This window comes from Salvelinus fontinalis, unplaced genomic scaffold, assembly GCF_029448725.1.
Source record: "Salvelinus fontinalis isolate EN_2023a unplaced genomic scaffold, ASM2944872v1 scaffold_0173, whole genome shotgun sequence".
In the NCBI taxonomy this organism is placed as follows: domain Eukaryota; kingdom Metazoa; phylum Chordata; class Actinopteri; order Salmoniformes; family Salmonidae; genus Salvelinus; species Salvelinus fontinalis.
Genome location: NW_026600382.1, coordinates 12,274 through 37,167, shown reverse-complemented (window position 1 = coordinate 37,167; position 24,894 = coordinate 12,274). Strand labels below are relative to the sequence as shown.

The 24,894-nt window shown below is 43.9% G+C and overlaps 2 protein-coding genes across 9 annotated transcripts in view; both read left to right on the top strand.

Annotated features, from left to right (window-relative positions):
- The window catches only part of grid2ipa (glutamate receptor, ionotropic, delta 2 (Grid2) interacting protein, a), a 57,577-nt gene extending 35,125 nt beyond the window's left edge, over positions 1-22,452 (top strand). For 4 of the 8 annotated variants that reach the window (XM_055912488.1, XM_055912490.1, XM_055912486.1 and 1 more), the window contains 18 exons: positions 507-592; positions 1,632-1,701; positions 2,451-2,759; positions 3,513-3,664; positions 3,847-3,990; positions 4,245-4,348; positions 4,816-4,963; positions 5,891-6,222; positions 12,236-14,395; positions 14,851-14,938; positions 15,451-15,540; positions 15,725-15,921; positions 18,105-18,260; positions 18,644-18,733; positions 18,850-18,979; positions 19,203-19,321; positions 19,541-19,705; positions 19,844-22,452. In XM_055912488.1, the coding sequence (XP_055768463.1) occupies positions 507-592; positions 1,632-1,701; positions 2,451-2,759; positions 3,513-3,664; positions 3,847-3,990; positions 4,245-4,348; positions 4,816-4,963; positions 5,891-6,222; positions 12,236-14,395; positions 14,851-14,938; positions 15,451-15,540; positions 15,725-15,921; positions 18,105-18,260; positions 18,644-18,733; positions 18,850-18,979; positions 19,203-19,321; positions 19,541-19,705; positions 19,844-19,927 (4,624 nt within the window). In that variant the 3' untranslated portion in view covers positions 19,928-22,452. Of the gene's footprint in view, positions 1-506; positions 593-1,631; positions 1,702-2,450; positions 2,760-3,512; positions 3,665-3,846; positions 3,991-4,244; positions 4,349-4,815; positions 4,964-5,890; positions 6,223-12,235; positions 14,396-14,850; positions 14,939-15,450; positions 15,541-15,724; positions 15,922-18,104; positions 18,268-18,643; positions 18,734-18,849; positions 18,980-19,202; positions 19,322-19,540; positions 19,748-19,843 lie in introns of those variants that run through there. The other 4 variants (XM_055912487.1, XM_055912489.1, XM_055912491.1 and 1 more) reach the window with 4 other exon arrangements.
- Positions 22,453-22,936: 484 nt separating this feature from the next.
- Positions 22,937-24,894, top strand: part of slc5a11 (solute carrier family 5 member 11) — a 12,718-nt gene continuing 10,760 nt past the window's right edge. The window contains exon 1 of the mRNA XM_055912477.1: positions 22,937-23,061. The gene's annotated coding sequence lies outside the window, so the exon portion shown is untranslated. The remainder of the gene's footprint in view (positions 23,062-24,894) is intronic.

Below are 24,894 nucleotides of genomic sequence, written 5' to 3'. Positions count from 1 at the left end.
ACTTTACCAAGGGTTAGGGTTAGTGAACCACTTTACCAAGGGTTAGGGTTAGTGAACCACTTTACCAAGGGTTAGGGTTAGTGAACCACTTTACCAAGGGTTAGGGTTAGTGAACCACTTTACCAAGGGTTAGGGTTAGTGAACCACTTTGCCAAGGGTTAGGGTTAGTGAACCACTTTACCAAGGGTTAGGGTTAGTGAACCACTTTACCAAGGGTTAGGGTTAGTGAATCACTTTACCAAGGGTTAGGGTTAGTGAACCACTTTACCAAGGGTTAGGGTTAGTGAACCACTTTACCAAGGGTTAGGGTTAGTGAACCACTTTACCAAGGGTTAGGGAACCACTTTACCAAGGGTTAGGGAACCACTTTACCAAGGGTTAGGGTTAGTGAACCACTTTACCAAGGGTTAGGGTTAGTGAACCACTTTACCAAGGGTTAGGGTTAGTGAGACATCTTACCAAGGCCATATCCATTCATGTGTGTTGTGTTTCTATCTGTACTGCAGGACGGTGAGAGTCTGCAAAGGGAACCTAAGTTTTGGATTCACCCTCAGGGGCCATGCACCTGTCTGGATCGACTCAGTCATCCCAGGTAGGTTGCTTAGAGCTCTGTGTGTGTGTGTGTGTGTGTGTGTGTGCGCGTGCAGACAGGCATGACACAGACACATGGATACACACACACACAAGACATTTTTTTATTTTTTTTATTTCACCTTTATTTAACCAGGTAGGCAAATTGAGAACACGTTCTCATTTACAATTGTGACCTGGCCAAGATAAAGCAAAGCAGTTCGACACATACAACAACACATAGTTACACATGGAGTAAAACAAACATACAGTCAATAATACAGTGAAAATAAGTCTATAATGCATCATGTGGGCAAGTGTCAAATGCACAGACTGGTGCCAATCAAGGCATATTTTTTGTCAACCCGTATGTCATATTGCTGTGTAGACATTGTGTTGCCACAGGGTTCACACCAGCTATGAGCTGAAGCTTTCAGAGCACAGACTCTGTAGCCTATATTATGTATCTCTCTCTCTGTCTCTCTCTCTCTCCCCCTCTCTCTCTCCCCCTCTCTCTCTCTCCCCCCCTCTCTCTCTCTCTCCCCCCCTCTCTCTCTCTCTCTCTCCCCCCCTCTCTCTATCTTTCCCCCCCCCTCTCTCTCTCTCTCTCTCTCTCTGTCTCTCTCTCTCTCTCTCTGTCTCTCTCTCTCTCTCTCTCTCTCTCTCTCTCTCTCTCTCTCTCTGTCTCTCTCTCTCTCTCTCTCTCTCTCTCTCTCTCTCTCTCTCTCTCTCTCTGTGTCTCTCTCTCTCTCTCTCTGTCTCTCTCTGTCTCTCTCTCTCTCTCTGTGTCTCTCTCTCTCTCTGTCTCTCTCTCTCCCTCTGTCTCTCTCTCTCCCTCTGTCTCTCTCTCTCTCTCTGTCTCTCTCTGTCTCTCTCTCTCTCTCTCTGTCTCTCTGTCTCTCTCTCCCTCTGTCTCTCTCTCTCTCCCTCTGTCTCTCTCTCTCTCTCTCTCTCTCTGTCTCTCTCTCTCTCTCTCTCTCTCTCTCTGTCTCTCTCTCTCTCTCTCTCTCTCTCTCTCTCCCTCTGTCTCTCTCTCTCTCTGTCTCTCTCTCCCTCTCCAGGGAGTCCAGCTGATAAGGCGGGGCTCAAACCTGGAGACCGTATCTTGTTCCTCAACGGACTTGACATGCGGTTAGACAGCATTCTAAATCAGGCTTAATCGTTTTATATAGAAACATATGATTTACTGGTTCATTTACGTTTGTTTGTATGTTGTCATGCCAACCTCCCCTTGTTGTATTTAATTCCGGCTAGTGCTCTTTGTTGAACTCATGTAGCTAACTGCATGCTTTGTGGGGATTTGGATTTTGAAACCAGTGTTCATATCTCACACTGTTGTAGTGATGGATTAATACAACTTGTTCATCCTAGATGAATGGATAAATGGAAAAACATTACCTGACAGCTGTGTTGTATTGAATTCATTTGTTAATTACTTAGAGTGTGGATGAACAGCAGAGTACTTTCCTCTGCAGTGGTAGTTTGTGGTAGGGATCAGAGCCTTAGATACTGTTGTATAGAGACTTCAATATAAGGTTTTGGTTCCGGGCTTTTTAGTTGTTTCCATTAGAATGTGGTGTCCATGCTACTGTATAGAGATGTATAGTACACTCTTAGAATTTTTTTTTCCAAAAAGGTTATTTGGCTGTCCCCATAGGAGAATCCCCTTTTTGGTTCCAGGTAGAACCCTTTTTGGTTCTATGTAGAACTTTTTGGGGTTCATTATAGATCCCTCTGTTTAATGAGGATCCAAAACAGGTTCTTCAAAGGGTTCTCCTATGGGGACAGCCAAAGATAGCATCTTTTTTTTCTAAGAGCGTAGTAGTGATCATGGTCGAGAGTCTGCAGTATATTGACACTATCTCTATATGTGTCTGAAGGAGTTGTTCCCATGAGAAGGTCGTCTCCATGCTACAAGGCAGCGGTGCCATGCCCACCCTGGTCGTGGAGGAAGGCCCCCCCACCTTCACGCTAGCCGAGCCAGAGCAGCCAGGAGGGCCAGGTAGGGCGTCCCCGGGTGGAGGCGTGCCCCGCTCCCCAGTGCTCAACTCCCTGCAGTGGGTGGCTGAGATCCTGCCTTCCTCTATCAGGGTCCAGGGGCGCACCTTCGGACAGCAGCTGGAGCACCTGCTCACCATCCAGGAGAGATACACCATCTGCAAGGCCCTGGAGAGCTTCTTCCAGCATAGGTGAGGGGGAGGGAGGGAAGGATAGGAAGGGAGGGGGAGGGAGGGAGGGAAGGATAGGAAGGGAGGGGGAGGGAGGGAGGAAAGGATAGGAAGGGAGGGGGAGGGAGGGAGGGAAGGATAGGAAGGGAGGGGGAGGGAGGGAAGGATAGGAAGGGAGGGGGAGGGAGGGAGGGAAGGATAGGAAGGGAGGGGGAGGGAGGGAGGGAAGGATAGGAAGGGAGGGGGAGGGAGGGAAGGATAGGAAGGGAGATAGAAGGGGAGGGTGGGAGGGATAGGAAGAGAGCTAGAGGGGTAGGGAGGGAAGGATAGTAAGGGAAGTTGAGGGGGAGGGAGTGGGGGAAGGATAGGAAGGGAGATAGAAGGGGAGGGTGGGAGGGATAGGAAGAGAGGTAGAGGGGTAGGGAGGGAAGGATAGTAAGGGAAGTTGAGGGGGAGGGAGTGGGGGAAGGATAGGAAGGGAGATAGAAGGGGAGGGTGGGAGGGATAGGAAGAGAGGTAGAGGGGTAGGGAGGGAAGGATAGGAAGGGAAGTTGAGTGTTGGAAGGATAGGAAGGGGGATAGAAGGGGAGGGTGGGAAGGATAGGAAGAGAGGTAGAGTGTGAGAAAGTGAGAGAAATCAGAGAAAGAAACAAAATATGTTGAGTGAAAGAGAGATTGAAAGAGAGATTGAGTGTGAAAGAAGAGATAACCTACTGGTTGTGATGATTAGACAGCCAGAGTACCCTAACCCTGCCCCCTCCTCCGTGGCGACAGGAATGTTGACACTCTGATTGTGGACGTGTTCCCGGTGTTGGACACGCCAGCCAAGCAGGTGATCTGGCGGTTTGTCTACCAGCTTCTGACCTACGAAGAGCAGGAGCACTGCCAGAGCAAGATATCACGTTTCCTCGGTTACAAGGCTGCAGGTGGGTTGTGGGAAGTGTGGTTGTGTGTGTGCTTATGTGAGTAAATGTGATATCTACGTGTACATTTGTGATTTTGGTGGGTGTATGTGTAGATGTGAAAGACAACGTAAATGTGTGATTGTGCCAGTGTGTCTGTCTGTGTGTGTGTGTACACTGACATACACACGCTGTGTGTATTCTAGCGCCAGCCCCCCCACCTGAGCCAGAGCCCGCCCCCGAGCCCCATCGCCGTAGCAGCTCCATGAGAGTGACAGGAACCGCCTACAGGGCCAGCATGCGTGGGCGGAGCTCTGACGACCTCATCATCGGCACTCACCTGGGGATGGGTACTTGCGTTTGTCTTTGTTCTTCATCATCATCTTCATCACCAGTAGAAGTAGCACCATCATTACTATCAGTGGCAATGTCATCATCATCATTATTATCACCATCATCATCAGTATTGTCAGAAGTAGCATGAAATAAATATTTCTGACACTAGGTGAAGCTTTTGCTTAAACCTACCCAGTCAAGTGAATGGGTATTAAGAAAGACAGCTTTTTTGGAATGGCTGAAACCTAATGCAGTATGTTTCCTGTAGGGATCCGTACTGATACAGTGGAGATGGGGATGAGGCTGGCTCCAGGAGAGAGACAGTCAGGAGACGGGACGTCCCTCCCAGAGACCCCCAACAACCTCACCAACGTGGGTACCCAAGTGAGACTGAGAGAAGTGGTCCTGTGTGGCTCAGTCGGTAGAGCATGGCGCTTGCAACGCCAAGCGTCGTGGGTTCGATTCCCGCTGGGGCCACCCATATGTAAAAGTAGTGGCCCCAGCCGACTTGTAAGTCGCTTTGGACAAAAGCGTCTGCTAAATGGGATATATTAGAATAAGGATGACTAAAACAGTGGTCACTAGTCCAGGTCTGCAGCTTTTTCCTCTAGTCCAGCGCTATAAAACACACTGGCTTCAATTACTCAAGGACCCAGTGAGTGGCTCATTAATTCAAGCAGGTGTGTCACTGTTAGGCTGAAACAAAAGCCCTCATTGGCTCTTGGGAACTAGGACTAGTGACCACTGATCTAGGTTGTTTCCTCCTTAGGGGCTTATCTTCTGGCTTTTATCTCTTCTATCTGAGTCGTTATGAAAGGGCATTTCTTCTCTCTGTCTAGCTGTCTGCGGTGTATGCTGAGCTGGAGAACGTGTACTCAGGGAAGAGGTCCAAGTCTCTGAAGGCTCGCGCTCCTCCTCCGGCGGACAGTCTGGTAGAGCTGGAGGTCCTCGAACACGCAGGGTCTCCGTCCATGCACGCTAACACAGGTAGCTACTCCAATTGGTAACACTTTACTTGAAGTTTTGTTTTTTCAATTACATCATTAGGGCCTTCTGAGTGGCGCAGTGGTCTAAGGCACTGCATCGCTGTGCAACTAGAGATTCTGGGTTCGAGTCCAGGCTCTGTCGCAGCTGCCCCCGATCGGGAGACCCATGGGGTGCCGCACAATTAGCCCAGCGTCGTCCGGGTTAAGGGAAGTCCTTGTCACCTTCGCGCACTAGCGACTTCTGTGGCGGGCCGGCGCAGTGCATGCTGACACGGTCGCCAGTTGTACCTCTGACACATTGGTGCGACTGGCTTCCGGGTTAAGTGGGTATTGTGTCAAGAAGCAGTGCGGGTTGTGTTTCGGAGGACGCATGGCTCTCGACCTTCGCCTCTCCTGAGTCCGTATGGGAGTTGCAGCGATGAGACAAGACTGTAACTACCAATTGGATACCACGAAATTGGGGAGTAAAAGGGGTAAAAAAAAATATGACATTATTACAAACAGGTTGAAATCTGGTTAAAATAACGTCAATACAAACAAGTTGAAATCTGGTTAAAATAACGTCAATACAAACAGGTTGAAATCTGGTTAAAATAACGTCAATACAAACAAGTTGAAATCTGGTTAAAATAACATCATTACAAACAGGTTGAAATCTGAATTGCAGCTTGCCTGACACATGTAATCTTCTAGTTTGAGTTGAGTCCACCTATCTCTATGTTAGTCAGTGGAGTGTGAATATGTTCACAAGCACAGGTAGCTACTGGGTATAAAAACATTCAACCAAATAGTTAGAACAGCAGAAATGAATAGACCATGTATGGTGCATTAGCGTGATCTACAACCCTTGGTCAATAGAATAGTTGATCAATGTAATGGTAGATGTTCTTCTCTACAGGAGCAGTGATGTCATTGTTCCTCTCCACAGGTAGCCGTAAGGGCCCCCCACCACCTCCCTCCGCCTGGCAGGAGCCCCTCCCTAGCCCCCCCGCCCCGGTCCAGTTCTACCCCCCAGGTCTCACCTCCCAGACCAGTGCCGAGTCCAACCCTTACATCAGCCTAGACAGCCCCCCTCCCTCGCCTCCTGACTACCCCGCCAGCCCACCCTCCCACGCCCGTCTCAATAAGAGGCGCTACACGTTCTCTCATCCGCCGCGCTCCTCTGATACAGACCGGTTCCTGGACGCACTGAGTGAACAGCTGGGTCAGAGGGTCGCCATTGTAGACGACTTCCTGTCACCCGAAAACGACTACGAGGAGGTAGGGTCGTATAGATGCACATCTGTATAGAGCATTATATGGTTGATTATGATATGTTTGAAAAAAACAGTAAGCTGCTTGTCTTGCATGACTTTAGTGATAACTTATACAGTTGAAGTCAGAAGTTTACATACACTTAGCTTGGGGTCATTAAAACTCGTTTTTCAACCACTCCACAAATTTCTTGTTAACCGACTTACCAAAACTATAGTTTGTTAGGACATCTACTTTGTGCATGACAATAGTCATTTTTCCAACAATTTTTAACAGACAGATTATTTCACTTATAATTCACTGTATCACAATTCCAGTGGGTCAGACGTTTACATACACCAAGTTGACTGTGCCTTTATACAGCTTGGAAAATTACACAAAATGATGTCAGCAAAGGACCTTGTGAAGATGCCAGAGGAAACAGGTACTAAAGTATCTGTATCCACAGTAAAACTAGTACTATATCGACATAACGTGAAAGTCCGCTCAGCAAGTAAGAAGCCACTGCTCCAAAACAGCCATAAAAAAGCCAGACTATGGTTTGCAACTGCAAATGGGAACAAAGATCATACTTTTTGGAGAAATGTCATCTGGTCTGATGAAACAAAAATAGATCTGATTGGCCATAATGACCATCGTTATGTTTGATGGAAAAGGGGGGAGCCGTAAAAACAATCCCAAACTGTGAAGCACGGGGGTGGCAGCATCATCTTGTGGGGGTGCTTTGCTGGAGGAGGGACTGGTGCACTTCACAAAATAGATGGCATCAAGTGGAAGGACAATTTTGTGGATATATTGAAGCAACATCTCAAGACATCAGTCAGGAAGTTAAAGCTTGGTCGCAAATGGGTCTTCCAAATGGACAATGACCCCAAGCATACTTCCAAAGTTGTGGCAAAATGGCTTAAGGACAACAAAGTCAAGGTATTGGAGTGGCCATCACAAAGCCCTGACCTCAATCCCATAGAACATTTGTGGGCAGAACTGAAAAAGCGTGTGCGAGCAAGGAGGCCTACAAACCTGACTCAGTTACACCAGCTCTGTCAGGAGGAATGGGACAAAATTCACCCAACTTATTGTGGGAAGCTTGTGGAAGGCTATCTAACACGTTTTCACCCAAGTTAAACAATTTCAAGGCAATGCTACCAAAATAATAATTGAGTGTATGTAAACTTCGATGAAATGTGATGAAATAAATCATTCTCTCCACTATTATTCTGACATTTCCCATTCTTAAAATATAGTGGTGATCCTAACTGACCTAAGACAAGGAATTTTTCCTTGGATTAAATGTCAGGAATTGTGAAAACTGAGTTTAAATGTATTTGGCTAAGGTGTATGTAAACTTCTGACTTCAACTGTGTATATATATATAAATACATGTGTGTATATATATGTGTGTATATATGTGTGTGTGTGTATATAATATATATATTAAAAACAAAAAATATTAAAAACAAAAAATATGTTTTATTAAGTGAGAAGTAGGCATTGGTTTGAAGCCGAAAAATAAAGGAAATTCACAAGCAAAACAATGCCTACTCCACCCATGCTCTACCAAGGTTTTCCAGCACACAGCTTTGACCTACTACAGTAGCTATGCTGGTCTATTGTACTTTAAAGAATGTGTATGCAGGTTTCTTAGGATTCAAACCTTCTCAAACATTCTAATTCATATTCTTAGAGGAGGTGCTCCCACAATAACAGGATTTGGGGCGGCAGGTAGCCTTGTGGTTAGAGCATTGGACTAGTAACCGAAAGGTTGCAAGATCGAATCCTCGAGCTGACAAGGTAAAAATCTGTCGTTCTGCCCCTGAACAAGGCAGTTAACCCACTTTTCTTAGGCCATCATTGAAAATAAGAATTTGTTCTTAACTGACTTGCCTAGTTAAATACAGATAACATTTTAAAAAATGTGTACCGCGTACAGGTTAAAGTATTGGATTCTTCACACACCACACTAATCCCACTCCACTACCTTTTTAAGGTCCAAAAGTATTGGGAGAATGACACATTTTGTGTTGTTTTGGCACTTTTGATTTGAAATGATACAGTGACTATGAGTTTAAAGTGCAGACTGTCAGCTTTATTGTGAGGGTATTTTCATACATATTAGGTGAACCGTTTAGAAATTACACCACTTTTTGTTCATAGTCCCCCATTTTTGGGACATATTCACTTATATGTGTATTAAAGTAGGCAAAAGTTAAGTATTTGGTCCCATATTCATAGCACACAATAAATACATCAAGCTTGTGACTCTACACATGTGTTGTCATTTTGGAGTTAGTTTTAATATAAATAAGAATCTAATATGTTTCTAAACACTTCTACATTAATGTGGATTCTACCATGATTATGGATAGGGCTATTTGAATCATGAATAATGATGAGTGAGAAAGATACACAAATATCATACCCCCAAGACATGCAAACCTCTCACCATTTCAATAACAGGGGATTGAGTACAGAGGCAAAACAACAACAAAAAAGTGTCACTGTCCCAATGCTTTTGGAGCTCACTGTGTATACAGTCATGGACCAAAGTTTTGAGAATGACACAAATATACATTTTCACAAAGTTTGCTGTGTCAGTGTCTTTTGATATTTCTGTCAGATGTTACTATGGAATACTGAAGTATAATTACAAGCATTTCATAAGTTTCAAAGGCTTGTATTGACAATTACATGAAGTTGATGCAAAGAGTCAATATTTGCAGTGTTGACCTCTGCAATCCGCCCTGGCATGCTGTCAATTTTCTTCTTGGCCACATCCTGACTGATGGCAGCCCATTCTTGCATAATCAATGCTTGAAGTTTGTCAGAATTTGTGGGGTTTTGTTTGTCCACCCGCCTCTTGAGGATTGACCACAAATTCTCAATGGGATTAAGGTCTGGGGAGTTTCCTGGCCATGGACCCAAAATATCGATGTTTTGTGAGTAGGCAAAATTGTGAGTGAGCCCACTCCCTTGGCTGAGCAACAACCCCACACATGAATGGTCTCAGGATGCTTTACTGTTGGCATGACACAGGACTGATGGTAGCGCTCACCTTGTCTTCTCCGGACAAGCTTTTTTCCGGATACCCCAAACAATCGGAAAGGAGATTCATCAGAGAAAATGACTTTACCCCAGTCCCCAGCAGTCCAATCCCTGTACCTTTTGCAGAATATCAGTCTGTCCCTAATGTTTTTCCTGGAGAAGTGGCAGATGTCATCCATTCACCTACTCTGCGTCTCACAAAGACACGGCAGTTGTGATTTAATGTCCGTTGCTCATTATTTTTGGCCCAAACAAGTCTCTTCTTCTTGTTGGTGTCTTTTAGACACCAGGCCATCCTCCAAAAGTCTTTGCCTCCCTGTGCGTGCAGATGCACTCACACCTGCCTGCTGCCATTCCTGAGCAAGCTCTGTACTGGTGGTGCCCCGATCCCGCAGCTGAATCAACTTTAGGAGACGGTCCTGGCGCTTGCTGGACTTTCTTGGGCGCCCTGAAGCCTTCTTCACAACAATTGAACCACTCTCCTTGAAATTCTTGATGATCTGATAAATGATTGATTTAGGTGCAATCTTACTGGTAGCAATATCCTTGCCTGTGAAGCCCTTTTTGTGCAAAGCAATGATGACGAGACATGTTTCCTTGCAGGTAACCATGGTTGACAGAGGAAGAACAATGATTCCAAGCACCACCCTCTTCCAGTCTGTTATTCAAACTCAATCAGCATGACAGAGTGATCTCCAGCCTTGTCCTCGTCAACACTCACACCTGTTAACGAGAGAATCACTGACATGATGGCAGGCTGGTCCTTTTGTGGCAGGGCTGAAATGCAGTGGAAATGTTTTTGGGGGATTCAGTTCATTTGCATGGCAAAGAGGGACTTTTCAATTAATTGCAATTCATCTGATCACTCTTCATAACATTCTGAAGTATATGCAAATTGCCATCATACAAACTGAGGCAGCAGACTGTGAAAATTTATTTTTGTGTCATTCTCAAAACTTTTGGCCACGACTGTACATGTATATATATACTGAGTATACAAAACATTAAGAACACGTGCTCTTTCAATTTCATAGACTGACCAGGTGAATCAAGGGGAAAGCTATCATCCCTAATGGGGCTGTTCCTAATGTTTGGTATACTCAGTGTGTGTATATACAGTACCAGTCAAAAGTATGGACATGTCTACTCATTCAAGGGTTTTTCTTTATTGTTTAATATCTTCTACATTGTAGAATAGTGAAGACATCACAACTATGAAATAACACATATGGAGTCATGTAGTAACAAAAAAAGTGTTAAACAATTCAAAATATATTTTATATTTGAGATTCTTCAAAGTAGTCACCCTTTGCCTTGATGACAGCTTTGCACATTCTTGGCATTCTCTCAACCAGATACACCTGGAATGCTTTTCCAACAGTCTTGAAGGAGTTCCCACATACACTACCGGTCCAACATTTTTGAACACCTACTCATTCAAGGGTTTTTCTTTAGTTTTACTATTTTCTACAATGTAGAATAATATTGAAGACATCAAAACTATGAAATAACACATATGGAATCATGTAGTAACCAAAAAAAAACATAACAGACTTAAAGGAGTTCCCACATATGCTGAGCACTTGTTGGCTATTTTTCCTTCCCTCTGCGGTCCGACTCATCCCAAACCATCTCAATTTGATTGAGGTTAGGTGATTGTGGAGTCCAAGTCATCTGATGCAGCACTCCATCACTCTCCTTCTTGATAAAATAGCCCTTACTCAGCCCGGAGGTGTGTTGGGTCATTGTTCTGCTGAAAAACAAATGATAGTCCCACTAAGCCCAAACCAGATCGGATGGTGTATCGCAGCAGAATGCTGTGGTAGGCATGCTGGTTAAGTGTGCCTTAAAGTTCTTGACATTTTCCCTATTGACTGACCATGTCTGAAAGTAATGATGGACTGTCGTTTCTCTTTGCTTATTTGAGCTTTTCTTGCCATAATATGGACTTGGTAGGGCTATCTTCTGTATACCCCCCCCCCCCCCCCCACCCCCCCCCCACCCACCCACCCACCTTGTCACAACACAACTGATTGGCTCAAACACATTATGAAGGAACGAAATTCCACAAATTAACTTTTAAGAAGAAGGTCATCTGATGCAGCACTCCATCACTCTCCTTCTTGGTCAAATAGCTCTTACACAGCCTGGAGGTGTGTTGGGTCATTGTCCTGTTGAAAAACAAATGATAGTCCCAGTAAGCACAAACCAGATGGGATGGTGTATCACTGCAGAAGACTGTGGTAGCCATGATGGTCAAGTGTTCCTTGAATAAATAAAAAAAATCACTGACAGTGTCACCAGCAAAGCACCATCACACCTCCTCCTCAATGCTTCATGGTGGGAACCACACATGCGGAGATCATCCATTCACCCACTCTGCGTCTCACAAAGACACGGCGGTTAGAACCAAAAATCTCAAATTTGGACCAAAGGACAGATTTCCACCAGTCCAATGTCCATTGCTCGTGTTTCAAAGTTCTTGCAATGTTCTGGATTGACTGACACTAGACCATGGACAACAAATTATGTGAGACAAAACACTTATTTTTTTATCATTTGAATTGCAAGTTACATTTTCAAAAGACACCTTTTGAGAGTGGAAATGTTGTATAGTTTTCTATAATCACCTTCTGGTTTAAAAACCAGAGATTTTTTTCCCCCTAAGCAACCTGCATAAACATTGTTTGAAGTACAATAGGCCAATATACTGTAGATACTGTGGTAGGTCAAAGCTATATGCTGGAAAACCTTGGTAGAGCATGGGTGGAGTAGGCATTGTGGTGCTCATGTGCATTTCTTTTTCGGCTTCAGGCCAATGCCTACTTCTCACTTAAAACATTGTTTTTCTGTTTTTAGTTTATATGATTTGTGTTTTTCTATCAAGAAACTCTACCGTAAAGCACATAAGACTATAAATTACACTGGATCAATGGCCCAAGCCTTAATGAATCTATGTGATTGGTGGTAATGCCAGGATGTTGTCCAGATGAGCTTCCCAGATGATGAGGATGAGGATGAGGAGGTGGAGGTGGATGATGAAGATGGAAATGGGGGTTTCATAATACCCCCTGAGCTGAGCAGCCCCAGTGAGTGCCAGGGCAGCAGCGGAGAGGACGCCTCCTCCCTCACCTATTCCTCCTCCTCAGAACACATACCCCCTCCCCCCATGACTCCCCCGCCACCTCCGCCCATCCAATTCAATGATCCTCCTCTACCCCCAAGCTATACCGCCACCCCTGAACAGTCTCCCAGAATACAACTGCCTTTCCGCCGCCACCACGGGCCACCTCCGCCCCCTCCTCCTCGCTCCAACCCACCGCCCAAACGCCAGTCCATTCACAAGGTGCTTCCCACCCGGGAGGACCTGCTAGCCCACGCTGCAATGCAGGAACAAAATGCGTACCAGGAGCAACAAGCTTACCAGGAACAACAAGCTTACCAGGACCAACAAGCGTTTCAGGACCAACAAGCTTACCAGGACCAACAAGTACAACAAGCGTACCAGGAGCGACAACTGTACCAGGAGCAACGAGCATTCCAGAAGCAACAAGCGTTTCAGGAACAAAAAACTTACCAGGAGCAACAAGCACAACAAGCGTATCAGGAACAACAAGCATTCCATGAGCAACAAGCTTACCAGGAGCAACAAGCTTACCAGGAGCGACAAGCTTACCAGGAGCAACAAGCACATCAAGAACAACAAGCGTTACAGAAGCATCAATCATACCAGGAGCAACAAGCGTACCAGGAGCAAAATATTTACCAGGGGCACCAGTCACTTCCTGCCCAGTCCTCGCACAAAGCACACCCCCTGCAGCAGCTTCACCAGTCCCTGCCCCCCCTCCCCTCTCCAGAGGCAGCCCACACCCATCCAGACCTCCCAAACCACCCAGACCCCTCACTCTACCAGATGCACCAAGCTCAACAACAGACTCGTCGTCAGAGCCGTCGTCAGACTCACTCAGCCACATCACCTCACAATCCCCCAGCCCATTCCCCTGGCCATCCAGATCAACAGAGTCAGTACTCGGAGGCAATCTATCAGAGTATTCATACACAGTCACATCACTCATCCATGGAGCTCCTTCACCAAGCTCAGCAGGCCCAGCAGCACCACTCCTCTATGGAGCTCCTTAACCAAGCTCAGCAGGTCCAGCAGCACCACTCCTCCATGGAACTCCTTCACCAAGCTCATCAGGTCCAGCAGCACCACTCCTCCATGGAATTCCTTCATCAAGCTCAACAAGTCCAGCAGCACCACTCCTCCATGGAGCTCCTTCACCAAGCTCATCGGGTCCAGCAGCACCACTCCTCCATGGAACTTCTTCACCAACCTCACCACTCGTCCACAGAGCTCCTTCACCAAGCTCATCAGATCCAGCAGCAGCTCTCATCCACGGAGCTCCTTCACCAAGCTCATCAGATCCACCAAGATCAGCCTGCTTCACTACCCGTACAACTGGATCAGGAGATCCACCAGTCTCTTCAGAGCCATCAGACTCACCCATCTTCCCAGGACAGCCACCAGGGTCAACAGACTCGTCAATCTCTCAAGTCTCATCGCACTCACCAGCCATCCCCCCAGCGTCCCCACTCCATCCAGCAGACTTACCACCACACTCCCCAGATCCAGCACATCCACCACCAGGTCCCTCCCCAGCCCACTCAGCCAGAGCTCCACCAGATCCACCTAATCCACCAGCCCACCCAGCAGCGCCACCACCCCCAGCCCACCTTGTCCACCTTCCAGCCTCTTCCACCCCACCAGCCCACCCTGTCCACCTTCCAGCCACTGCCCCAACACCAACCCCACCAACCCCACCAGGTCCACCCCTCCAACCAGGGTCGTCCTCAGTCCCAGCCTTCCCAACGGCTATTCAGTCAATCCCAGTCTCAACACCACTCCCACTCCCACCACCAGCCCCAACCTCAGCCCAAGCAGCATTCCCAGTCCCAGAATAACTTGGACCAGTTGGGGAAACAGGAGCCCCCTCCTCCTCCGCCCCTGCCCCCTCCTGGAACCCCTCCTCCACTGCCTCGCCCAGGCCTTCCGAGGATGGACTCCAATCATATGAGTGTAAAGAGGCTGCGCTGGGAACAGGTGGAGAACTCTGAGGGCACCATCTGGGGACAGGTAAGTTAGTCACATATTGGATAGATGAGTTAGTCAGCATTGAGACAGGTGAGTTAGTTAGGATTGGGACAGTCGAGTTAGTCAGGGTTGGGACAGTTGTGTTAGTCAGGGTGGGAAAGGTGAACTTTGTTAGGTGAGGTTGGATGGGGACAGGTAAGTTAGTCAGGATTGGGACAGGTATGTCAGCCACAGTTTGGACGGGAGTTAGTCAGGGTTTGGACAGGTAAGTTGGTCAGGGTTGCGACAGCTGAGTTAGTCAAGGTTGGGACAGGTGATTAGTCAAGGTTAGAACAGGTGAGTTGGTCAGGGTTGGGTCAGGTTTTTTGATTTACAACAGTTCCATAAAAATAAAAATAATCAGCAGTCAATTTCTGAAATGACAAGCATGAGCTTGAACTTAATGAGTAGATGATGCATAATGTACATACTGGCTGTTTTTAATCTGGGTGTTGCAGCTGGGGGAGGACTCGGATTATGACAAACTGAATGACATGGTGAAGTATCTGGATCTGGAACTGCACTTTGGGACACAAAAGAACCCCAGTGAGTATAATGTGCCCACGTGTGCATGTGAACGTGGCTGTTTGTGTGTATGCGTGCATCATGCATATGTTAGTGTGCATACAGTATGTTTGCACATACTGACCGTGTGGAAGTTTCTTCCACAAAACCATGTCAGTTCATGTCACCACCAGTCAGTTCTTGCCTAGTGGGTCTAATATGAATACTTCTTCATCTTGAGCAATGTGTGTGAAGCCCACCATGGTTTTGATTTGCTTTTGATCAGAGGTCCCTCTGACGAATGACAGCAGCGTTACCGCCATAGGCACTTCACTGACCCATTTAAGTCCAATACTTGAAATGATGTATTTAGAAATACATTGAAAATCCTGATATGGACATTTTCTGCTCCTTAGCAGTCTCTTTATCCCTTGATCTTTGTCTTCACACTCTTCCTGTCTGCCTCTCCCTCTCTGTGTCAATCACTTTGTCTTTCTGCCTCTTCTCATGTTTCTCTGTTTCCCTCATGTTTCCCACATGATGTTCTGTGTCAGTTTCTCTTCCAGACCCAGCCCTTCAATCGGAGACCTTCAAGAAGAAAGACATAGTTGAGATTCTGTCCCATAAGAAGGCCTACAACGCATGTAAGTATGAGAGTGGAGAACACAAGGGGGACGCTACATTGTTCCAGGCTGTGTTACACTGCACTTCAGGTCTTATGTTATTGTTCTAATATAGTCTGTGTTGACTGAAACCATGAGACTATGTTACACTGTTACTGTGGCCTCGGATATTTGACCCTTTGATCTCTTGACCCCCGACCTCCAGCCATCCTGATTGCCCACTTGAAGCTGTCCCCGGGCGAACTACGCCAGGTGCTGATGACCATGGCCACAGAGCGGCTGGAGCCGACCCACATCAAGCAGCTGCTGCTGTACGCCCCCGACGCAGAGGAGGTCAAGCAGTATGAACAGTTCAGCGAGGACCCAGCCAAACTCAGCGAGCCTGACCAGTTTGTACTACAGGTACTGGGCCTAGACTGCAGGGAGGAGGCTCAGCAATAAAAAAAACTTTATTTAACCAGGTAGGCCAGTTGAGAACAAGTTCTCATTTACAACTGCGACCTGGCCAAGATAAAGCAAAGCAGTGCGACACAAACAACAACACAGAGTTACACATGGAATAAACAAACGTACAGTCAAAGTTTGGGGGATCTTTATGGATGTATTTGTGTCGTTTGTTGTGGTATACTGTGGGTGAAAGTAGTAGTAGTAGTAGTACTACTCAGTGGTGTAAAGCACTTAAGTAAAAATACTTGAAAGTACTACATAAGTAGTTTTTTGTATATTTGTACTTTACTATTTATATTTTTGACAACTTTTACTTTTACTTCACTACATTCCCAAAGAAAATGATGTACAGGAAAATAGTCTAATTCACACACAACATCCCTGGTCATCCCTACTGCCTCTGATCTGGTCTGGTTTACTTTATATAAGGAATTTGAAGTATACTTCAAATATACTTAAGTATATTTTAGCAATGATATTTACTTTTGATACTGTTAGGTTCTAATTCTCAGAGTAAAAACACAACGGACACTATGAAAGCGCACACTAAGTTAATTCTTTTCAGAGGATCAATACAGCTGCATTAGACAAAGACATTGTTCACACAAGCACTGATATTTAACCCTTTCTCCTATGCTGAGTCTCCTCCTACACATCTGAACGAACATTGTATCTTTACTGCCAGGCAGGAAACTAAGTGATACGGCCATAAACTTTTCTTTCTCCCTTAACGTGACCTGACCTCGTACCCTTCATCACTAATCCATGGCTCTCTCCCCTTATCAATGCCTGCCACATGTGATCGCTTTCTCTGCACTCAGCACATTCCAAGCTTAATCGCACACAATATATACCTTCCTGCTACAGATAACCATTAACTTCTGGTGTAGACCCTCTAAACCTAAGCACCCAATATTTCAAAAGGATACCTGATTATTAACCCTGTTCAAAGTTTAGGAGTTAGTACCCAGAATCCATCAATACTCAAGTCTCAACATTCAAAGTTAAAGTATAAATACATTTCAAATTCCTTATATAAAGCAAACCAGGCGGCATAATTGTCTTGTTGTTTTTTTACAGATAGCCAGGGGCACTTCCAACACTCATCATTTACAAACTAAGCATTTGTGTTACTTAAGTATATTTTAGCAATGACATTTACTTTTGATACTTAAGTATATTTAAAACCACATACCTTTAGACTTTAACTGATTTTCTATTAAGGTATCTTTTACTCAAGTATGAAAATTGGGTACTTTTTCCACCACTGGTAGTATTAGTAGTGGTAGTGGTAGTAGTAGTAGTGGTAGTAGTAGTAGTATAATTAGTAGTTGTTGTTGTTGTAGTAGTAGTAGTAGTAGCAGCAGCAGTAGTAGTATAAATAGAACTACTAGTAGTAGTAGGAATAGTAGTAGAAGTAGAAATAGTAGTAGTAGTAGGAATAGTAGTAGGAATAGAAGTAGTAGTAATATAAGTAGTAGTATAAATAGAAGTAGCAGTAGTATAAATAGAAGTAGTAGTAGTAGTAGGAATAGTAGTAGTAGTAGGAATAGTAGTAGTAGGAATAGTAGTGGGAATATAAGTAGTAGGAATATAAGTAGTAGTATAAATAGAAGTAGTAGTAGTAGTAGTATAAATAGAAGTAGTAGTAGTAGCAGCAGAAGTAGTAGTAGTAATAGAAGTAGTAGTAGTAGTATAAATAGAAGTAGTAGTGGCAGAAGAAGTAGTAGTAGTAATAGAAGTAGTAGTAGTAGTAGTATAAATCGAAGTAGTAGTAGTGGCAGCAGAAGTAGTAGTAGTAGTAATAGAAGTAGTAGTAGTAGTAGTATAAATAGAAGTAGTAGTAGTGGTAGTGGCAGCAGAAGTAGTAGTAGTAGTAATAGAAGTAGTAGTAGTAGTATAAATAGAAGTAGTAGTAGTGGTAGTGGCAGCAGAAGTAGTAGTAGTAGTATAAATAGAAGTAGTAGTAGTGGCAGCAGAAGTAGTAGTAGGGTTTGTTGGTTGCTCACAGTCATAGAATGAGAGCTTGGTTATGTGTAGGTGTTGTTGCTGGTTTTCTGTTTCCTCGTTTGTAATAGTGTGTGTGTGTGTGTGTGTGTGTGTGCGTGTGTGCGTGTGTGTGTGTGTGTGTGTCATAGATGCTGTCAGTACCAGAGTACAAGACTCGTCTGAGAAGCCTCCACTTCAAAAGCACCCTGCAGGAGAAGACAGAGGAGATGAGGGGGGGCTACGACTGCATCTTCAACGCCTCCATGGAGCTCAAGACCAGCAAGAAACTGGCCAAGATACTGGAGGTTTACAGTTATGCACTCTGACATGTACAATCACTAGCAAGAGCAATGCAACTTCTTCAACTTGTCACCCGCCAGCATGATTCTGATAAGATACAACCAATAACAGTCTCATTCGGTGCTGAGAATGGAGAGAATGGAAATGCATTTGTTTGGCTTGAGCAACGTTTTAGCTTGAGCCCCAGATACACCAGGAAGGTTAAGGAGAGGCAGTAGCCCAAAGACCAAACACCTAAACAGCAATGAACATGATGCTTCATCTTTATTCCCTGAGTGGGAAATAGAGTGTTATTGTGGGTAATGTTTAGCCTTAAAGTGGTCATGTTGCTGTTTCAATCCTCAACTAAATACAAGCTCTATGCTAACTGTGTCGGATATTTCCTTAGTTTGTGCTGGCGATGGGGAACTATCTGAACAACGGTCAGCCTAAGACCGGCAACAAAACCACCGGGTTTAAGATCAACTTCCTCACTGAGGTAAGCTCCTCAGGGATATTGGCCTGTATTCATATTACATTTCTTTACTTCACTGTTGTTACTTCACTGTTGTTAACCCACGGACACTGTTACTAATGCACTACTGTTTCTTGTAGCTCGGCACCACAAAAACAGTGGATGGGAAATCTACGTTTCTGCACATCCTCGTCAAGTCACTGTGTCTTCACTTTCCCAACGTCCTGGATTTTGCCAAGGACCTCACCACGGTTCCCCTGGCAGCCAAAGGTAAATGAGTAGCAGTTCTTTCATGTGTGCATTTTCTTTTGTGTGTCGGGTGTAGTGTTTCATGTACAGCATGTTGTGTTACATGTAATGTTTACCTATTGCGTGTAAATGAATAGATTAAATATGTAATCCTGTTTTTCCATAAGCACTCTTCCACCTTTGTTCTTCCCCCTGCTCTCTCTTTCTTTCTCTCTCTCCCATCTCACTCTCTCACTCTCTGTAGTGAACCAGAGGACCATCACATCTGACCTGAATGACCTTCACACCACTATCCAGGACATCCGATCTGCCTGCCAGAAAATGCCTGCTACAGCAGACGACCGCTTCACTGCAGTCATGAGTGTATCTTTCATAACTAACCTGAGAGAGAGAGACAGAGGGACAGAGAGACATAGACAGAGATTCATTACATAATTCATTACAGGCTTCTATATTCACAGGTGTGAGAGTATGCATACTGTAAAATAGCCCTTTACATGGGGGTCTCTCACCCCATCCACCACCAATATGTACTGTAGCTCCTACCTCTGGCTGTTGTATCCTTGACTTCCTTATGAGCAGGGCTTCCTGGAGAACATCCACCCAGCACTACAGTCTCTGGAGTCCCTGCAGCAGAGGGCCATGGAGGAGTGGTCCAAGACAGCCTCCTTCTTCGGAGAGGACAGCCAAGCCACCAACACAGAGGCGTTCTTTGGGATATTCACTGAGTTCCTCGCCAAGTTTGAGGTGAACCGCCTAGAGTTTGAAAGAGACCTCTGAAATAGACAAGTATGTAGTGCTATCAAGAAGTGCTATCAAGACGGTAGTAGTAATGGTACTGCATGTTTTTGTCTTGTCTGACAATGTTTTATTGTTGTTTTTCAGAGAGCTCTTAGTGAGAACCAGGCCAATGAGAACCCTCCTAGGAGTCCCAGGAGCCCAAGAATGGCCTCACCCCTGGCCTGGTGAACAGAGAGACAGGAAGAAGGGTTGGCAGGCAGGCAGACAGGCAGACAGGCAGGCAGACACACACACACACTCTCTATCTCTCTCTCACACACACGGACAGGAGCGCATGCGAAAATCCACATACATGCACAAACACACACACACAAACACACACACACACACTCATAGTATTTCAATTTTTGTAATTCAAGATATTTATATTGTGGGAATTAGGTTGTCTGCAGAGTTGAGCATACAGGGCTTTAATACGTGACAGTGTAGTTTGAATGTCCAGCTAGTTTAACACCTCAAACTTTATATATTTCATGGCTATAGAGTGTTCCTCTGGAACAGACAAATTAAGCTATACTGGATCAATGGTTTTGCTTTTTATATATTTGTAAATAAAAATGTTATACCATTTATATAAATGCAAAGATTCATGAAATGGAATAGGAAAGAGACTGACATCAGTAACTATTTGAACCCAGCTGTCTGATATACTGTATATGAATGTATGATACAATTATAGGCTAGAAAGATTAAGTCTACAGAACATGATCAGCAATGGTAAACAGAATACTGGATCGTTTTGAGAGACATACAGATTTAAACTATTATTGCTAAAACATGTATTTGATACTTCAGCAGTTAAAAGAGATGACTGAATGTCTGTGTCAATGTGTCTGATTTGAGAATTAAATGTGTATTATATATTGTAACTTTTAAATATAACTGTAATGATATATGTAATACAGGATATACATATTTATGTAGTCAACTATGAAATGCTTTACAATAATTTCATTTTTTTAAATGATTTACCTGTTCCATATTTTTGTGAGCCACCCACCACACTGAATGTATTTACAAGTTATTCCTTTTGAATGAAGTGTGTCTTGTACGATATCCAGTGGATACTCATTACTACTAAAGAAAAGGAATGTTATGAAAATGAAAACAAAGATGGATGTACATGTGTGCTGTTAACCATGTGTTCCTCTCTGTCTCTGATTGTGTTGATAGTGACATGCTGTTAAAGGGGCAGTGTTCTATTATGAACAGTAGGAGGATTTGTTACATTTTCATGGTCATTTCTGCATACTGCACCTTCACTTTAACCTCTACAATACAATGAGGGGACAGACTGCTTTCTAGAAGCACATTACTTAAAGGGATAGTTTACCCAAATTAGAAAATTGACATTTTGGTTTCCTTACCCTGTAAGCAGTCTATGGACAAGGTACGACGGCAATCCATGCTTTGGTTACATTTCTCTGACACTATTTCCACATTCTAATGTTTTAGCATTTGTGGCTCAAATCACATTCAAGTCATGCGACCGATATTAGCATTTTTCATGCATCATGTTCAAATAATCCAAAAGTATCTTACATTGATTGTGAAGCTCAACAAAGTCACTTATACAGTAGATGATATGAACATGATGCGTGAAAATGATAATATCAGTCCTGTGACTTGAATGGGATTTATGCCACAAATGCTCAAATGTTAGTAGTGTCAGGGGAACTAAACCAAAGCATGGATTGCTGTCATACTTTGCCCATAGACTGCTTACAGGGTAAGGAAACCAATATGTCATTTTGTAATATGGCTGAACTATCCCTTAAACAGTAAATCTATGGACTTTAATGACATAGGATGTTAATACTTAACTTCATCAAACCATGTTTTAACATATCTTTGTCATCTGATACGGACTACTTATGGACTGATTGTGTAACTGACACATGGATGTTCTCAACCTAAACATGGAGGACATTTTACATATTCAATTAAAGCAACACTGGCCTCCAGCTTTTCAGACGTTCGTTACATGAGAGAAATAGTAAATTTTTTAGAATACAACTAATGTGGATCATTTTAAATGAATAAGATAAGGCAAATCTAAGAAGACGTGCTTATAATGTTATTCATAACATGTCAATAAGTTATTGCCATCGTTTGTTTTCTGACGGTCTGATCTTAATTTGTGACTCTGTCATCTGGATAGCTATACATATTCAGCAATGTGCTCTGGAAGTCGTTGCTCTCGGATAAGTCTGTGTTTTGTATTGTAACAGCCAACGCTGACAAATATGAAGCGTGCTATAAGAACATTACCCTGAATTACTGTCTTTTTCCTAAATACAGGGTTGGGTTCTGATTTCTTGACTTATGAAATATACTTATTCATTTCACTGAGGGAGAGGGTAATTTATAATGTTTACATTATGTCAGGATATGTTATTGTTAGCCATCAGGGATCCAATGGGAGGAGGGAAGACACAGTCTGGTACGAGTCAACATGACAGCCGTGAGTTGGGGAGGAGTGAGCACTTTGGGGCAAAGGTCAGGTCAGATGAAGAAGTGAGGAAGAACAGATATCACTAAGGTTCTGTCTAGCAACAGAGATGCATTGGCTGTTCAGATGTGTAGGACGGGACTCAGCATAGGAGAAAGGGTTAAATATCAGTGCTTGTGTGAATATGTTTGTCTGTTCAGCTGTTCGATCCTTTGGGAAGAATAAACTTGGTTTAAGCTTTCATTGTGTCCGTCGAGTTCCTACTCTGATAATTAGAACCCAACAACAGTTTTTAACAACCTGAGATATGCAAGTGATTTAGTAGTGGAAATGTCTGTGTGATAATCAGTGAGATTATTGTCTCTGTTGCACTGATAAGAGTGCTATGAAAAATTGATAAGAGTGCTATGAAAAATTGTGAGCAAAAGGCTAGTACTGTAGAGTCTGAAGAGCTGTGGTCAGTGTAGTGACAGATCTAACTAAACTTATAATTTAGCAGAACAAAGAGTGTCTTATCTGCACATGAGTATGTTTACTAGTTCAACACACACACACACACACACACACACACACACACACACACACACACACACACACACACACACACACCCCCCCCCCCCCCCCACTGGTAATAAAACGTTTACATTTTAACCAGCTAGTGTTGTCTTATATAAGTAGACAGTGGAGTTTGATCCCCTGGTCAGAAAGGAGAGTCAACACAAAGATGACAACACTGGAATTTTCCTTGAGGTGAGAAGTGTTTGAGGCTGAATGTACAACATACACCATGTGAACTGCCATAGGACCGGCCAACTGTAATTAAACCCTGAGTCTGACTACAAGCTGACAGGTAAGTACTGTAGGTTTCAGTACACTTAAATGCAAGGTGACTATTGTCCTTGAGTTAATGTTTGGTGTGAGGATATTGTATGAATGGTGTGAGGATATTGTATGAATGGTGTGAGGATATTGTATGAATGGTGTGAGGATATTGTATGAATGGTGTGAGGATATTGTATGAATGGTGTGAGGATGTTGTATGAATGGTGTGAGGATATTGTATGAATGGTGTGAGGATATTGTATGAATGGTGTGAGGATATTGTATGAATGGTGTGAGGATATTGTATGAATGGTGTGAGGATGTTGGATGAATGGTGTGAGGATGTTGGATGAATGGTGTGAGGATGTTGGATGAATGGTGTGAGGGAATTAAAACATGGACTGTAGATTAGTTGGTCTTTGGATAACACTTTACACCGTGGAGCTTCTCAGCATACACTGACTATACAAAACATGAACAAAATCAAAATACAAAAATCTAATTTGATTTGTCACATACACATGTTTAGCAGGTGTTAATGCGAGTGTAGCAAAATGCTTGTGCTTCTAGTTCTGACAGTGCAATAATATCTAACAAGTAATCTAACAGTTCCCCAACAACTACCTAATACACACAAATCTAACAAGTAATCTAACAGTTCCCCAACAACTACCTAATACACACAAATCTCAAAGGGGTGAATGAGAATATGTACATATAAATATATGGATGAGCGATGGCCAAGCGGTATAGGCAAGGTGCAATAGATGGTATAAGTTACAATATATACATATGAGTAATGTAGGATATGTAAACATTATTAAAGTGGCATTATTTAAAGGGCCATTGTTTAAAGTGACTAGTGATCCATTTGTAAAAGTGGCTAGGGATCGGGTCTCCATTTAGGCAGCAGCCTCTCTGAGTTAGTGATGGCTGTTTAGCAGTCTGATGGCCTTGAGATAGAAGCTGTTCTTCAGTCTCTCGGTCCCAGCTTTGATGCACCTGTACTGACCTGCTCTTTCCATGACATAGACTGACCAGGTGAATCCAGGTGAAAGATATGATCCCTTATTGATATCACTTGTTTAATCCACTTCAATCAGTGTAGATGAAGGGGAGGAGACGGGTTAAAGAAGGATTTTTAAGCCTTGAGACATGGATTGTGTATGTGTGCCATTCAGAGAATGAACTGGCAAGACAAAACATTGAAGTGCCTTTGAACGAGGTATAGGAGCACCGGCTTGTGTCAGCAACTGCAACACTGCTGGGTTTTTTACTCTCAACAGTTTCCCGTGTGTATCAAGAATGGTCCACCACCCAAAGGACATCCAGACAACTTGAAACAACTGTGGGAAGCATTGGAGTCAACATGGGCCAGCATCCCTGTGGAACGCTTTCGACACCTGTAAAGTCCGTGCCCCGACAAATTGAGACTATGAATGAGGATAATGTATAAACTCCGGTCAGGGTCCAGTGAGTATAGCGTAAAACCTCGATAATGTATCAACTCTGCTCAGGGTCCAGTGAGTATAGCGTAAAACCTGGATAATGTATAAACTCTGCTCAGGGTCCAGTGAGTATAGCGTAAAACCTGGATAATGTATAAACTCTGCTCAGGGTCCAGTGAGTATAGTGTAAAACCTGGATAATGTATAAACTCCGGTCAGGGTCCAGTCAGTATAGCGTAAAACCTGGATAATGTATCAACTCTGCTCAGGGTCCAGTGAGTATAGCGTAAAACCTGGATAATGTATAAACTCTGGTCAGGGTCCAGTGAGTATAGCGTAAAACCTGGATAATGTATAAACTCCGGTCAGGGTCCAGTGAGTATAGCGTAAAACCTGGATAATGTATAAACTCT